The following is an 18,146-nucleotide window of genomic DNA, read 5'->3' on the forward strand; positions in this document are numbered from 1 at the left end:
ACCTTGACCAACTTTCAAGGTCACAGGTGTCAAATGTCTTAAAATCTTCAAACAACTTCTTCTCAATAACCAAAAGGCCCAGGGTACTGATATTTGGCCTGTAGCAATCAGGGCTACCAAATTTGTTCAAATGAATGACCTTGACCCACTTTCAACCTAATGTCATTGTTTGACATTCAAGGTCACACTGATATTCTGCCTGTAGCTGTATTTTAGTCCACTTTTAAGTTTACAAGTGTGAGATTAATACCAGGTGAGCGATGCAGGCCCATTGGGCCTCTTGTTCATCAAACTGTCTTTACTCAAAATGACAATAGTTTACTCCATTGATTTTTGCAGTTTCAACCTTGGTATGTACTCTGTAATAACAATAACTTAATATGTAGACTTTATTTATTGTTTGTAAAAGCGTTGTAGATTAAGCAGGGTTAGAAATGTCCAGACTAACAATGATTTGTGTATTACAGACCTGCCATTGTTGTATTACTGATGTCCAAGGTGAATGAGAAGCAGCCTTTCACACTGAGATGTGCTGTCCTCTACTGTCCAGTCTAACAATGATTTGTGTATTACAGACCTGCCATTGTTGTATTGCTGATGTCCATGGTGAATGAGAAGCAGCCTTTCACACTGAGATGTGCTGTCCTCTACTGTCCAGTCTAACAATGATTTGTGTATTACAGACCTGCCATTGTTGTATTGCTGATGTCCATGGTGAATGAGAAGCAGCCTTTCACACTGAGATGTGCTGTCCTCTACTGTCCAGTCTAACAATGATTTGTGTATTACAGACCTGCCATTGTTGTATTGCTGATGTCCATGGTGAATGAGAAGCAGCCTTTCACACTGAGATGTGCTGTCCTCTACTGTTTCCAGTCCTTCCTGTACAGGAATGAAATCGGCCAGTCACAGATAGTCCAGACACTACTACCCACATCCTCTGACGGTAACACCTATCTATTGTGAAGTCCATATTACCTTTCTCATGGTAAATACTGTAATGGTCTTTAATGATTGTATCCATCCATTGTGGTATTATCTTTTAACTTTTATATGGTTAGGTTGATTTGTTTTATGTATTTGAACATTTCACTTTTTTTTTATAGTTACTTCAAGTAAAAACAGGAAAAGATTAGAATGAATATGATAAAAAGGCAGTTAATTCAGAAATAAATAATGCCCTGTAATCTAATAGCCAAGGTAGTGATTATTATTAATATTCAGTTATAGACTTCACGTAAGATATATCCATGATTAACTGAACTGTTTTGAGCAATATTGATTGAGGTGAATATCACTTAGACCAGGTCAATACATGATTGAAAGACAAGCTGAAATCTACAATTGTCTTGTTATTGATGACATGTCACATATTTAGCCAACTCAACCCTCGTCCTACATTTAAGTCACTCTAAGCCAAAGGAGAGCATTGTCCGATGACAGGTAGGATGTAAGTCTTATTAGAGTTTTACAGACTCATCATATGACATCTCCTCTCCAATCAGAGTTAGAAATTAGCAACATGTATAAAATTAGACCATTTATCCACAAAATTGCTTTGCTGTTGCTGTATCTCCTGAACCCCTTACGTTTCCATTACAGCCAACACGATATCTGCGGGTCAGCTACTCTGTGGGGGACTGTTCAGTGCTGACTGCCTGTCCAACTGGTTTGCTGCGGTGGCCCTGCTGCATGCAATCATGGAAAACTCCACTCAGAAGGAGCAGCTCCTGCGGGTCCAGCTGGCTACCAGCCTGGGAAGTCCACCAGTGTCCCTGCTGCAGCAGTGCTGCAATATCCTGTCCCAGGTACATCATCTTGACCTTGAACAACACTTAGATGTCTCTCATTATTTGTAAACAATCATGGTATTTTTGTCTGTCTTACTTTCAACATTTCCCCATTTACAATAATTAAAAGACTTTTGCTATTGATTTGCTCAATGTGAATTTGGAATGAATCATTACATAGAACCTGACATGAGCATAGTGTAACCTTGTTGGTTTAGTTAGTTCAGGCTCTATTAAATGGAAAAAAAGTCTGAATATTTTTATTCAGGAACAAAAATCCTACTTTAAGGTGATCATTTCTGTCTCATTATTCAGGAGAAAGTTAGACATTTGGTTGATGATAATTCTCCTCCAACAATATTGATGAAAGTCAAAGATGTTTAATGTTGAAACCATGGATATGAAAAAGAGAATGTTCCACATACACAAGAAAAATTCACTCAGACAAAAATATTACTGAATTCTTTGCTTGTGTTCCATCCAATATCACTAACAAGGATCCTTCTTAACTTGTTTAGTTTACCACATTATAACTTATCCTTTTATGATTTCTGCTCTTTTGTTATTTTCTATAGTTCCTAAATCTTAATTTGACTAGAAATCTTCTATGGAATGTGCTGTTTTGTTTTGTTTGGCATGATATCATTGAAAATAGTTTTTTTGTTTATTCCATCATGAAATGTATGTTATACTAGCCAGCTTGTGTTGATAGCTTATTACCATCCCTTGTCCATGTAATTAACACAGGATGAGCCAATGTATGCTGATGTAAGTATCCCAATGTTATATTTCTCCCTCTCCCTCGGCTTGGACTGCAATTACGTGTATAGTGCATTAAAGATGCTTGTTGATGTTGTTTTGACTGCACCAATCATTTCTTGTCATTTGACACCGTCTGGCAACAGGTACTTTTTCTTGGCATGAAAAAATTAACATATTTTTGAAAGGAAAATGTAATCATATTATAAAAATTATATGAGAAAAAAAATCCCAAATCAGACCAGAACTCAATTAGTAAGTATGACGACTTACACATTTTGATCAAAGTCCTATCAGTATGTGTATGACACTATCAGGTCTATTCCTGTTTCACATAATTATGATCAAACCGGAAACTGAGACAACCTCTCTCTCTTAAGGAAAATGTCTGTAGTGATTTAGTGGTCCAGTACAGGTCAGAGTTGACAATGGCTATCTCTTCCCTGGTGTAATGGAAGAGGTGATTTGTTCTCTTTGTAGTTTATGATGAGGCTTATTTACATCAAGAAGAACAGACTCTTTTCTCCGTATGTCACAGTACAAACCCACCCATGCATTTTCACTCAACGTTTCCTACATCTCTAACTTACGTTGATTGAATGTCTTCCTTTCCTACCTAAACCTCACTTCCTCATATGTAATTTATGCATTTTTTTGTTATTTTGTTTTCTGTGTGGAAATACTATATCGGAGAATAAACTTGAAATTTAAAACTTCATCACCTCAATATTAACTATGACCTATCATTTAACAAACATGAAAGAGTAAAGTTTTAGCAAGTATTTGATTGCCATTAGTTCCAGGACGTTTATCATAACTAAAAAAATATATCAATATAACAAGCTGAATAAAAGCATTTTCAGATGCTTTAAACCTATACATGAAGTTGTGATTGTGAAACATGTACCAGTTTGGAGTTCTTATTTTCTTATTTATTACATATTTGAGGCTGAGTGTGTGTAGGGGTGTGTGAGTTGGTATTTGGTGGGCAGATAAACACTATGTATGTGGTGGGTGAGGACTGTGTGTGTGGCACAAATGATAAGTAGTTTAAAGCAGGTGGTCAGTGTAGTTAGTGGGTTTATGATAACTGTGTTTATCACTTTTTTGCCAGTGAAATGTTGATTTCTGTCAACTTGATAAAAAAATATCTTTCACACTGTGATGGATATCAAAAGTGATAAACTATGAAAGTATTACTTTTGGAATTGACCATTCAGAACAATACTTTCTATTCACTTCAATCAAAGCTGCAGATTTTCCATTCAGATACAGATGAAATGAGGGTAGAATAAGTGGTTTAATTTATGTAACCAAATTTGAACATATAAAAACAGAAAACAGCAGAATTTTGTTGAGTAAATCCATTCAAAATGCCACATAGCCTTTTTCTATCCAGCAAGGCATCATCAAAATATGGCACAAAGAATGCGCTATTTAATATATCCCTGACTGCTTTGAAACAGTAACATTGTCAACATTGTAGGTAGTTCAAAATAAAATAAATAGAAAACTTAATGTTTTTTCCATTGAATACCATGCATGTGTATATTTCATGAGTAAGGCTGTTGTAGTTTGTGGGTGGGTGGTTACTGTAGTTTGTGGGTGGGGTGGTTAGTGTAGTTTGTGGGTTGGTGGTTACTGTAGTTTGTTGATGGGTGGTTACTGTAGTTTGTGGAGGGGTGGTTACTGTAGTTTGTGGGCGGGGTGGTTACTGTAGTTTGTGGCTGGGTGGTTACTGTAGTTTGTGGGCGGGGTGGTTACTGTAGTTTGTGGTGGGGGGTTACTGTAGTTTGTGGATGAATGATAAGCATGTAAAGTCTGTAAACAGATGATGACTTTGTTTGTAGAATGGTTCGTTTAAATGATGACTGGTTACTGTAGTTTGTGGGTGGGGGTGGTTACTGTAGCTTGTGGGTGGGGTGGTTACTGTAGTTTGTGGCTGGGTGGTTACTGTAGTTTGTGGAGGGGTGGTTACTGTAGTTTGTGGGAGGGTGGTTACTGTAGTTTGTGGGCGTGTGGTTAATGTAGTTTGTGGGTGGGTGGTTTCTGTAGTTTGTGGGTGGGTGGTTGCTGTAGTTTGTGGGTGGGTGGTTAGTGTAGTTTGTGGATGGGTGGTTACTGGAGTTTGTGGGTGGGTGGTTACTGGAGTTTGTGGGTGGGTGGTTACTGGAGTTTGTGGGTGGGTGGTTACTGGAGTTTGGGGGGGGGGTGGTTACTGTAGTTTGTGATGGGGGGTTACTGTAGTTTGTGGATGAATGATAAGTATGTAAAGTCTGTGTGTGGGTGGTTACTGTAGTTTGTGAGTGGGTGGTTACTGTAGTTTGTGTGTGGGCGGTTACTGTAGTTTGTGGGTGGGGCGGTTACTGTAGTTTGTGGGTGGGGAGGTTACTGTATTTTGTGGGTGGGTGGTTACTGTAGTTGGTGATGGGTGGTTACTGTAGTTTGTGGGAGGGTGGTTACTGTAGTTTGTGGGAGGGTGGTCACTGTAGCTTGTGGGTGGGGGGGTTACTGTAGGTTGTGGGTGGGTGGTTACTGTAGTTTATGGGTGTGTGGTTACTGTAGTTTGTGATGGGGGGTTACTGTAGTTTGTGGATGAATGATAAGTATGTAAAGTCTGTGTGTGGGTGGTTACTGTAGTTTGTGAGTGGGTGGTTACTGTAGTTTGTGGTGGTGTGGTTACTGTAGTTTGTGGGTGGTTACTGTAGTTTGTGTGTGGGCGGTTACTGTAGTTTGTGGGTGGGTAGTTACTGTAGTTTGTGGGGGGGGTGGTTACTGTAGTTTGTGGCTGGGTGGTTACTGTAGTTTGTGATGGGGGGTTACTGTAGTTTGTGGTGGGGGGTTACTGTAGTTTGTGGATGGGGGGTTACTGTAGTTTGTGGGTTGGGGGTTACTGTAGTTTTTGGGTGGGTGGTTACTGTAGTTTATGGGTGTGTGGTTACTGTAGTTTGTGATGGTTGGTTACTGTAGTTTGTGGGTGTGTGGTTAATGTAGTTTGTGGGTGGGTGGTTTCTGTAGTTTTTGGGGGGGTGGTTACTGTAGTTTGTGGGTGGTTACTGTAGTTTGTGGATGGGTGGTTACTGTAGTTTGTGGATGAATGATAAGTATGTAAAGTCTGTAAACAGATGATGACTTTGTTTGTAGAATGGTTCGTTTAAATGATGACTGTGTGTGAATGATGACTGTATGTCTAGATGGTGGGTTGTCTGTTGTGTGTTGGCAGATGATGACTTGATTGTGTTTTTGCAGGGTGGTAAGATCCAGACCCGAGTTGGGCTGCTGATGCTGATGTGTGGGTGGATGTCTAGCTGTCCAATCGTCGTGGCCCACTTCCTCACTAACACGGCCAACATACCATTTGTATCCTTAAATATCAAATTTTGCAAGGTCCTGTCAGACCTGAATGGAAAAAAAATCTACTGTAAAAATTGGAAATTGCTGCACCCATTTTGTTTCTGCAATTGAATGAGAGGGTATATTTAATGTGATGGGCAAACATGATAATTTGTCCATTTACACAATTGTGAAATAACAAGATGCCAAAATCAACATGGGGCAGATTTGTTTTAAAAAAAACTGAGAATGAAACTTTCACAGGGCAAACATATTCAGGTTATACAGTAAAAATGGTTATTGCAAACTCAAGAGGATCTAAGAAACTTAAGTATATGCAAAAAATAAAAAGATCATAAAGTGGATTCCAGGCATCTATATGCAATGTGTTTGGATTTAAATGAAGAGCATTAAGTACCCAATCCATTGGCCTCTTGTTTGATATTGGTTCAGGTACATGTTTAATATGTTGATGAAGTTCTTGGGGTCAAAATTTATTATTACTAAACAGATCAATAAAAGATGAAAGGAAATTTTTAATATTTGCTTAAAATATCCTAACACAGAAAAATAATGTTGTATGCTTTTGTTAATGTTTTCTTAACAATATATACAGCTGATAACCCAGGTGTCTGCCTCGGAGAGTGATGAGAACGAAACCTTAGTCCAGGGATTGTGCTCATTTTTACTCGGAATATGTGTCCTTGATAATGATGATCAAAATGAAACATTTAACAGGTAAGCTATCTCTATACATGTCAAATGAATGTTAAATTATCACTCCTAAAGAAGCTCACTGTTCGGGTGAAACCGTTTCCCAATAAATTAAACTTGACTTATCCCGAGCTTCTATACTTACTTTTTAGTAAATTATTATCGAAACTCTTTCTTCTTTGATCTGCTTTTCCTGATACATGTATTAAAAAAATATTGAAGCATGTGCTCAAATAATGGCTTTAAAAAATGGTGTATTTCAACTACAACAATAATTTTGTTCTGATGTCCCTTTACACAGTGCAATGCAGAACTACTGGTTAAAAATCCTGATGAAAAAAGACAAAGCTTTGTTTGTGTGTGATGTTTAATCAGTCATTCCAGTACAGTACAGTTTTGTTTGATTTTCAGAGCATCTTTACGACAGATAATAGAGAAGAGAATTGGTTTAGAATCATTTTCTGACAAGTTAACACAAATACCAAAGAATGAGAGCTACACAAAGGCAGCTAAAAAACCCAATTTTACCTACAAACACCCAAGTGAGGTGGTGTTTGATTTTGAATTCACTAGAATATTTAAATCCCTAGAAGGTAAGTGTTCTTGCATCGATAAGATTTTTTATACACAACAAAACAAAAGTAATTATAGTTCAAGGAAATTTATTAAGGTTCGAAAGTAGTGACTTGTTCAGTTATAAAAATTGAAGATTTATTATTTTGGCATTCTTGGGGGCTGCACATAAAGCTTATAGACAGATATATCTTTAAAAGTGTAAATGATATCTTGATGAAACTTGAGTAAACCTGCATTAGCCATAGGTGTACAGTATATTGTAATTTGGTTACAGTGACCTCCACCTCCAGGTCAACAGTCTCACCAGGGGGATGCCAGGAAGTGCAAACTTTTAAGTGAAATCTTGTCTGGGCTGTACAATTTTGATTCATATGAAACTTAGACAATACCTGCCTTAGCCAGAGAAGGTTTGCCAAGAACTATGATAAGGTCACAGGGACATTATCCTCTGGGTCAAATCGGTGCAAAGCAACTAAAATGTCTAGTTATTGATAACATTTTTTTGTTTTGTTTTGTTTTTGTTTAAATGTAAATGCTATTTACTATCTCAATACGAGTTTTTTTTGCTTACAAATTATAGCAGGTTAGAAACAGTGATTACTAGTGCTCAAGCTTTTTGTTATTTTGGGCTTGAATATAAATCATTTAGACCACAGATTTATATTAAATGAAAGCAGTTCAAATCAAGTTGCATGTACTGGACACTGAGGTACTGTATAAAGTATTTTATAGGATCTGTCAATTGCAATAAAAAGAACTGCTACTTCTGACATTGGGTTGTTATTACATGTATGTCCTCATAATTACCTGATGATATGACGGCATGTGTAAACAATTGCTTTTTAATGACACAGTTCATATGCTCGATAAAGTTGCAATTAGCAGGGGGCCGCGGTAGCCAAGTGGTTAAGGCGTCTGACATTCTGCTACCACTAGCCCTCCACCACTGGGTTGCGGGTTCAAGGCCTACGTGGGGCAGTAGCCAGGTACTGACCGTACGTTGGTGGTTTTTCTCTGGGAACTCCGGCTTTCCTCCACCACCAATACCTGGCACGTCCTTAAATGACCATAGCTGTTAATAGGACATAAAACATAAACAAACCAAACCAAAGCAATTAGCAGGGTTATAGAGTAGTATATATTGACTCTGGTATATGTTACCAATGATTTGACAAGTTTTTAAACATTGCAAAACTTGTTACCACGCTGAAAATCAACAAAATTTTATTTTCCATTTTTAGTTGATATTTTAAATACCGTCTCGCCTAATGCTAATGCTGCAGAACACAAACAGAAAATTGCCAATTTGCAGGAACATGAAAAAGTTGTTAACCAATACAAAGAACTCATACAAGAACAGGTAAAGATGTCACTTACACTTTTCTGCATAAATTTTATTATAGAAATACAAAATTGCTAATACCTGGTACGAAAACAGAAAAAAAAAATCAGCTACAATGAAATTTTGTAATTCTATCAATTTCTAAGATAGAGAGATATCTCATTGAATAGATTACTATTCATTTAATTCTTATGTTTCAAGTTTTATATATAACTTTGAAAATTTTCTGTAAACTTTACTAGTTCAATATTTTACAGACTTATAAAATGCTTTATAAAGCCATGTATTCATTTTTTCGATAAAAACATTTATGCAAAATAGAGTTAATGATTTTCTGTTGAACTTCATATTGCAAAACATTTTTAGGTCACCTGAGCTTTAGCTCAAGTGACCTATTGCTATCCGTTTTCGTCCGTCGTCGTCCGTCGTCCGTCGTACGTCGTCCGTCGTCCGTCGTCCGTCGTCCGTTAACATTTTACATTTNACTGAAGGACACACAGTTGAAGAGTGTGAGTCAAGAGTTGGAGCTGTTACGTTCACAAAATGGGGTATCCACAGGTCAATTAAGTGATCTACGGGAACAGGTGCAACAGCTGAAGGATCAGAACGCACTTCTCAAGGCTCAAAAAGGTACTTACATGATTAAACTTACTTACAACAGGCATCCAGAGATTAGCGATTTGTTTTTCAAATATCAAACAAATAAAAGGCTAACTTATTTAGCACAAGAAATAACAGAAAATCATATTTTTATATGGCAGTGTTTGGAAATTATTTTGTAAATGTGTATTTGTTTTTTTAAGGTTCTCAAGGAGCATTTTTAGATACAAAGAAAGAAGATGACCTCAGAAACATACAGGAAGAATTAGAAAGGCTTAAGTTATATGTATCAGAAAAAGAAACGGCAATAGAAAAACTGGTAAGGATATAGAATCCCCCCCCCCACCCCCAAACAATCATGATACAAAATAACTCCTTAGGTATGAGTCAACACACTCTGTAAGTTGTACCTCTGCAATAAATATTTTGATCAAACAATGTCTTTTGAAGTAATGCCCGTTCTGCTAGTAACATTTTCTTCAGGTTGTTATGGATTATGAAAATATTCTTGTAACGCACCAATAAGTATTTCTATGTGATGTTTCAATGACTAGTATGGTATGTACAGTGTCACCTTCATCCTTCATTTGCCTGATGAAGGTGACACTGTACATACTGTACTAGTCATCGAAACGTCGCATAGAAACACTTATTGGTTGTGTTACAAGAATATTTTCCTAATCCTTCTGCTAGTACTTCCCTCCCTTCTTGACCGATATTCATGAAGCTTTGTCCACATTATCAATACTCTAGATAGTTGTGTGCTAGTTATTTATTTTTAATTTTTATTATATTTATGGCAGTTATGCCTCTTTCTGGTTACAGTAGTATGGCCATGTGAATGAAAAATATATACATATCACTATCAGTCCTGGTAATGAAAAATGTGGGTACTGTAATATCCTATAACTTGCCTACCATCAAATCCTGCTGAATGACCAATTTATATTGGTTTCCTGTAGAAAGGAGACCTGACGGTGTCCGAGGCCAAGGTGTTGGCCTATCAGACAGACGGGGAGGAGGACAAGGAGAACAACCCCAGTGAGGTAGCTGTCTTACAGGCCACAGTCAACAGAATCAAGTGTGACCTACAGGAGGCCCAGCACATGTTGAAGGAGAGGGATGCTGAAGTCTCCCGACTCACTACCAAGCACAACGAAGCACAACGACAGATAGACAATCTGGTAAGTATATACAGTGGATGACAGCTAGATACTGGTATACGTATATGTCCCACATAAGGGCAGATTTGTTTTAAAAACCCAGGCTTTGGATAGCCACTCATAGACCAAAGCATATAAAATCTAGACCTATCAGCAGTAAACTAGAGTATATATGGGCACTATATACCTGGGTGTAACCGTACTCCAACAATGTTAGAGGTTTTACACGGCAAAAAACTTTTGACAGGCGCCGCGTAACCTCTAACTGCCCATAGCTGATTTTCCCGATGCTGACAATCACATTTTCAAAGTTCTGATTAAGAAAGAGCATATCGTGTTTACATACATTTAAATGGTCAAAAGGGTCCAATAAATAATCCTTTCCATAAATCCATGATTATATGAGAAAAATTTCATGTCAAAGACATAAATAATGAGTTTTTCCTCATTCGAAGCGAAGCAGACAGCATTTGCCATGATTTTTCCGGTTAATACAAAAATGGATTACATGTAATGTTTCACAAGCGGAATACAAACAAACTCCGTATCATTTCGTTCCGTTTGAAATCCCCCCTGATATTTTGTATTAATCCAGAAGCCATGTTTTAAATGTAGGTCAGAGATGTGCTACAACGACATGGACATGTATTTTGAGTGTTCTATTCCGTAATATACTATATATTTGTGTCTGTGACATATATATGAGATCTATATTATATAAACCGTGAGTAGACATCGTTGTCATGAACTGTTAACCACTTATGTGAGTTTTTCAAGCCGATTTTGTTCCGCCCGGATTTCGGGCGGAAACTGCATCAAAGAATTAGTGCTTCGGAAATGAGAGGTCGCAGTCGGCAAAATCATATCCGATTGAAAAAAGGCCGACCAGCGGCCTCTCATGTTATGGGAGTAGGTGTAACTAATTTGGTTTAAATGTTCATAATACAACAATAGAACTGGAATTATCAAGCCTGCTAATGTATCGTTGATAAAGATATGACATTTACTAATACTTTTTCATGTAATAAATAGTTGTGAATATTCAATAATATAGACATCCAATGATGAGCATGCAATTTTCAAGCCTGTTTGAGGTAAAATATTATCTTTAAAATCATATATCAATTTCATTTTCATTATAGAATAACATTAAAAACGAAAATTCAAGTCAAGCTGGAGGAGGAGATACAGTGTTATTACAGGAAGAAATTCAAAAGATTTCCAGTGAAAAACTGGCATTACAGGAAAGACTTACAAAGGCCAATGAAGAAAATCTGAATCTTATAGACAAAGTTAATGTGAGTATTGGACGTGTTACATATTTGCTTTACAATGTGTATTATATGTGTACATTTATATTTTCAAATCACAAATGATTGCGTCTGTTTACAATGCTTGTTACCACTATTTCTAAGAAAGGAATCGACAGATTTTTGTCAACTTTCATACACAGGTTCCTATTTGGTCCTAGTTGTGAGCCAAGACTTCTGTTTGTGAATGTGACAAACAATATGGCAACCAGGTGGCCATCTTAGTTTCAGAATCAAAGTTTGTTATCACTGTTTCTCAAAAAGTACAAGACAGATCTTTGTCATTTTGTACACACATTTCACTTGAGAAACATTACTTTTATGATTTCAGGGTCAACATTTGTTATCGCTATTTCTCTGATGCAAGGTCAAGGTCATTGGTGAAGGTCACAACGGTCAAATACATGTATTTGTTTCTTGATTGTAGACAACAAGTAATATTTCGAGCACTGATGCCAAGTGGCTTGCAGGTGAATGGTCAATGTGCCATTGCCAAAGGTCAGGTTTGTCATATATAGATGTTGTCTGCAATTTTAACCATGTTGACCTTTTTTCCAGAAAGCTCAAGAGGAGACCAAACACGTTGCTAAGGATAAGAGTGAGGTCGAAGAAGAATTAGATAACCTTAAAAAGGAACAGGAAGATCTGTTAGTTTTATTGGCAGATCAGGACACCAAAATAGACACATATAGGACCAGGTTAAAAGATCTTGGGGAACAGGTGAGAGATACCTACCTACTGTTGTTACTGGCCTGTAGAGGTGTATGAGTGGGGTTTAATAGCTGGCTAAAGATACTGAAGACATCAACATTAATTACAAGTCAAACGGGTCTGTGCTCGAAATCTCATCTCTGTGTAGAATAATTTAATACAAAATTTCACAACTTTAAAGATAATTGCATTGTGGGGTCTCCACTTTTTATCAGCAACTGAAAACTTTATGTAACTTGAATGATGACTATGTAGTGGGTTAAGATGTACATTGGATATAGCTATCAATCAAATTTTATACAAGCTGATTTAGTTAAAAGCTTCTAGATTTGTTTTACTCTAGTAAACTTGAGTAAACTTATTGCTTTTATTTTAAACATGAGTTTAAAAATTCAAATACTATTTAGTTTGGTTTAGACTTCATGGTTATGGTTCCGTTGTACAGTAAAGTGATTTGGAGTAACTGTGCAATTAGCATTTGACCAGATTAAAAATCCAATATGGCTATCATGGATTGTAGTTGACTGACATGACCGTAAACCAAGTTTACTTTGTGTCAAATTGGTTCAATTTGTACAGATGTTTTTTTTACAATCCCATTCCCCTAGTTAATGCTGTTAGTTTTTAGCATGATTAAATCCTGTCCTGTACTTGGATTATCTACATTCCATAATGAGGACTTTTGCAAGTCTCTATTAAAATCTAAAATTTGCAGAAAAGTTTGAATTTTTAACCTTTTTTAATGGCCACTATAGTAATTTATCTTAACTTTATCTTTGAGGGTATATTGGGATCTGTCTATACATACATGGCCTTGTCTTTGGCAGTGTCTCCATAGGTAGTTCTGTTTATGACCTTGAATTGTTGTGAGGACTTCAGTTCAACTCTAAACAAAACATGTCCTTGATGACATCATTAGGGCCCTGTATGGGAGATACGGGTGCCCTGTAGTAATCACTCTGTCTGTCTGTCTGTCCGTCCACAAATTTTGTTCCTGGCTGATAACTTTGGTATTTATTGACCGATGCTTATGAAACTTGGTCAAGATGTTCAGTTCACAAAAAAAAACATTGAGGTAAAAAGTCAAGGTCAAAGGTTAAGGTCATCAGATTCAAAGGTCAAGGTCAAATTTTGCATCTTTTCACTGATGAACATTTTGTTATGACATGATGAAGCAAAATTGATCAGAACTAAACAAGGAGTCAACCTGACCAAAGGTCAAGGTTAAATTTTGTATCTTTTCACTGGTGAACATTTTGGTATGACACTTTGAAGCAATGTTGCTCAGAATTAAACAAAGGAGTCAATTGACCAAATGTCAAGGTCACTGGGTCAAAAGTCACAGTCAAATTTTGTTATGATATTATGCAGCAATGTTGGTCAGAATTAAACAAGGAGTCAATTGACCAAAGGTCAAGGTCACTGGGTCAAAGGTCAAGGTCACTGGGTTAATGGTCAAGGTCATTTGAGTCCAAAGGTCAAAGACAAAGTGGATCTCTGACTTTGACCCTGGCTCTTGATGGAGGAGGGTATATAAGTTGAAATAAAACAAATCAAAGCTAACAAATGAGTATTGCAGCGGTATTTACATTTCTGTTAGCCCAGCAAATATGGAGGTGGAAGGAAACAAGACTCACATCATAGTACATGTAAAATGTATATTTTGCTTCCTTGCGATTCTTTTTGAAGTCCAAATGTCAAACGTCAAGCTCAGCTATATGGGCAGATTGCTTCTTGATGATTATGGGGGATATATTGCCACAAGACGGGGCCCTTACTGACCTGTCAGTGTTCTAGTTGCTTTAGACTTCATTTTCTGTATGAAAATTCACATACATGTTCACAAACATAATCTTTTAAACAGTTATTTCCACCACAATTGTGAGGGTTTTCATATTGTCTGTAATGCCTTTGTCTGATTGATCTTGATTTCTAATTCAGGTGGAAGAGGATGATGATGATGATGATTTGGGAGATGATGACACAGATGATGAAGATGACAACTGAAACAAAGCATATCATAGTGTAAGTGCCTTGAGTACTGCATTAAAGCCCTGTGATACAGATGATGGACCTCTAGGGATATCAGGGACTGGTTCCAGTATCCATTGTGCACCAGAATTGGAATCAGCTTCCTTGTGCTACATGCTTGACTGTAGACATTTCTAGAGCATTGAAAGTTGGGAGATTATCATTTTGTTGAAAACGACTGAAAATTGACCAAGCGTAAAAGCACCGCAACCCTTTTTTGCAAAGAGAAAATAATATACTGACACTTCTATTTCTATGATCATAATTGTATGAAAAATAAGTGCTGCAAAGGACAGATTGACTGCATTTCCATGTAACATTGAACTGTCGAGAGTTTTTAGTGTTAGGTAAATGTAGTAGTCATTGTATGAGAAGGAATTTTGGGATTCAGTATTTAGGTTTGTTAATCAATGAATTCTATGAACTGTGTGATATTTGTGCAATCTGTTTCAATATTGTTTTTGTTTTGATCGTTGTGAAGGTCCTTTTTGCTGTGGTTGAATTCACAGAATTCCTGTTAAAAAAACAATGTTATGCATTCAACTTAATTTTCACATCAGCTAACCTGAAAGTTTTACTCTAAATTCAAATCATACCCAATAAGTAATCAAAACAAAACTATACAAATCAACGTAAACCAAGATGGCACTCCCATCACGACGTTGTTGCAGGTAACATTGATTCACAAATACGTTGTTTGTACCATGTGAAAACAAAGGGGAATTTATCAGAATTTGAACCTGTAGAAATACAGACCTTTGAGATTTTAAAGTTACTTTTTGGTGACCTTTTGTCAAATGTGCCGCCATCATGTGACCCAGCCATATTTTTACATTTGTATTTGACCAATATGACCTATGACCTTGTACATATTGCCCTACACAACGATAGGCAGCATCCTCGGAGAATCTTGTTGTTTATTTATTGTTTACTGAAGGATAATGTGTTCTTGAGCTTGGAATGGAGAATTTGAGAATAGAATAGTATAATATTCTTATGTGAAATTGAATGATTGAAAAGATTCATATCTGTTACAGATGTTTACTGAAACAGTAGATCAGGAATCAGAAGCCTAGTGACCTATAACTCGTTCTTTGCTATGGTGCCCGGTTTGGTACATGTGTAATTATGTCTCGAGATATTGTCGACCTTATGTAGGTTTCTGTACTGCTTGAACTCTATTATAGCAGTTTGTCTGATCTAGATGATCATCAGACAAAGAATTTTGTTCCAACAATGACAATGAATTTAAAGTAGACCAACCATTTGGAACATACTGGAAACTGGCTTAATTATTTGGTTGCTGGAATGTCAATTTTAGACAGAGCCACTGTATTTGTACAAACATGAATGAGAATTAAATTTGTATCTGGTTTACAACTCCATCTGAGATAAACATATCAGTATTAATGGAAACCTCCCAAAATAATTGTTGAGACCTTTTAGTGGTATGTTCCTAATCCTAAGGTAATATTTCCCTGTTCCTAGATGGTTGGAGAAAAGCTACATACTGGAAAAAAGCAGGTGCCCACCCAACGAAAGATAGATTATCAATAGAGTGTACCATAGTGGTACAATATCAAACTTTCTCATACATTGCATAATTAAAAAGATGTATCAATATGTTGTGTTATGCTTATCAGTGCTATGTGAGTTAGGTGTAATTTGTGTTCGGCTGTGAGTAGATTCTAGTGGTTTATGCTTTAGAATCCGAGAAGATTGCCCTGTCATACCTTTTATTATTTTGAAGTAGAAATTATGCCTTGTAACCAAGAAGTACTCATTTTCATCTTACTCTGACCTTCATGTGTGTTTGTACTCATGTTCAAAAATAAAAATGAAAAGCACAAGTCAGTGTGTGTGACCAGGATAAACTGCCATCTTGTTTAGTGCATATAACATCCAATAATTGTATGTTTACAGTATTTACTAAGAGAAACAAATTGTAAAAACTGCCAAAGTTAGTGTGTGCATCCCTCATCAATCTGGTCATTTAATCATTCAACTGCTACAGTTGGTATTCATAGTCAATATAAATAACAACTGAAAATGACAAATTCCATGTGATGTAGCATACCAGCACTTCTTGTTGAATTTGTCATTTCTAGTTGGCATTCGTATTGACTGAATGCCAACAAAAGGTAGTTCAATACTTATATTTACCATTTTTGAAGTACTTTGATCTAAAAAATGATTTGTGGGTAGTGTGCAGTTTATTAGATGGAGCAGTCATCATCCAAGGATGATTGGTGGTGTCCAATGGTACAATTATAACACACTAATAATGTCAACAATAGGGCCTTACCATCCATTGCTCTATACAATGTAATGGTCATCTGTGTTTTGGTAGAATTACATATTGGCAATGCCACACAGTGGTAATATATTGCATATATTTGACAGAACTAGTGTAAATAAATAACAACCAATCTACTTGTTGGCGATACACCAGTAGAGGTACAGTAGTATTATGTGAGGTGTTATATGCAGTGACTGAGTATTGGACCTTGAGGTGAAGGCAAGCAGTACCTGGAAGTTGCTTTTCGTATCGTTTATTTAACCATTTCTTTGACATAGTTTTATATCAATTGCATCAACAATATAGCCAATATATGCATAATTGTGGGAAGACAAATGGGCGAGAACTCCCAATTAAGCTGTGGATGTTTGAAAGTCTGTTGTTTGTGTAAGTCAGTTTTAATAATGGTAAAAAATTGAGGGTTTCTTGAATATTTTAATGCACAGATCATGATGTAAATTTTAAAATAATACCTTGTACATATAACTGTATTAACCTATACAATGGTTGTTTACAACTTTGAGAGAAATAAAATGTATTACCTAAGGTATGTTAAACTTACTACTGTGTTGGGTTTTTTTGATGATAGGTAAAGACATAGAATTTAGTGAACAACCTCAACCATGGAACTGCATGCTGTTGGTTTGGTAATGAATTACACTCGTCTTCAGAGACATTTCAGAATTACCTACATAATACAACTTTGCTTCTCTAGTAATGTATGTAGGTTTGTGATAGTTTGGTTCACTAGTGATTAAGGTTAATGATATATTGGTTCTATGATATTGTTAGTGTACCTTGAATCGGTGATAATGTAGACTGTGATACTTGATTGTAGGATTATGTTGTGATACTTGATACTTGGTCCTATGTTAATGTAGGTACCCAGTAAATGGTATTTTGGTCCTATGTTAATGTAGGTACCCACTAAATGGTATTTTGGTCCTATGTTAATGTAGGTCAGTGATACCTTTGTTCTATAGATATAATAATAATAATATACAGCATTTATAAAGTGCCCTATATAATTTGTAGAATTACTCTAAGGCGCTTTACAACATATGGATAATAGTAATGGTTATAATTGTGAAAACAAACAACAAAGGCTTGCAATCACTTTCATACCTTTAACAAGCAATGTGCACATAAATGAACAAATAAAAGGGTGGTATTTACATGACGTCTTTGCACAGATTCTAAAATGCAGACGTGAAGAGGTGAGTTTTTATGTCCCTCTTGAACTTGGCCAGGGTATTCGACTTCCTAATAGCAGATGGTAAGCTATTCCACAACGTAGCCGAAACCCTCCCAAAGCATCTGTTTCCGTAGGTCACAGTACGAGATTTTGGGACACACAACAAAGATTCTGACTCCGACCGCAGTGATCTTGACGGCTGATACAGGGTAACAAGTTCCTGTAGGTACTGAGGAGCTGTTCCATTCAGTGCCTTGTATGTGTATACCAGAATTTTGTACTGCGACCTGTATCGTACAGGTAACCAGTGCAACGAATAAAGC

The 18,146-nt window shown here is 36.6% G+C and overlaps 1 protein-coding gene across 1 annotated transcript in view; it reads left to right on the top strand.

Moving 5' to 3' along the window:
- LOC110453669 (general vesicular transport factor p115-like) overlaps positions 1–17,189 on the top strand; it is a 29,416-nt gene extending 12,227 nt beyond the window's left edge. The window contains 12 exon segments of the mRNA XM_021502725.1: positions 724–946; positions 1,603–1,808; positions 5,799–5,909; positions 6,499–6,620; positions 7,008–7,189; positions 8,414–8,532; positions 9,006–9,144; positions 9,318–9,433; positions 10,077–10,298; positions 11,420–11,575; positions 12,146–12,307; positions 14,240–17,189. Coding sequence (XP_021358400.1) covers positions 724–946; positions 1,603–1,808; positions 5,799–5,909; positions 6,499–6,620; positions 7,008–7,189; positions 8,414–8,532; positions 9,006–9,144; positions 9,318–9,433; positions 10,077–10,298; positions 11,420–11,575; positions 12,146–12,307; positions 14,240–14,305 — 1,824 coding nt within the window. The 3' untranslated portion in view covers positions 14,306–17,189.
- The last annotated feature ends 957 nt before the right edge of the window (positions 17,190–18,146 follow it).

This window comes from Mizuhopecten yessoensis, unplaced genomic scaffold (assembly GCF_002113885.1).
Source record: "Mizuhopecten yessoensis strain PY_sf001 unplaced genomic scaffold, ASM211388v2 scaffold7479, whole genome shotgun sequence".
NCBI classification, from domain to species: Eukaryota; Metazoa; Mollusca; class Bivalvia; order Pectinida; family Pectinidae; genus Mizuhopecten; species Mizuhopecten yessoensis.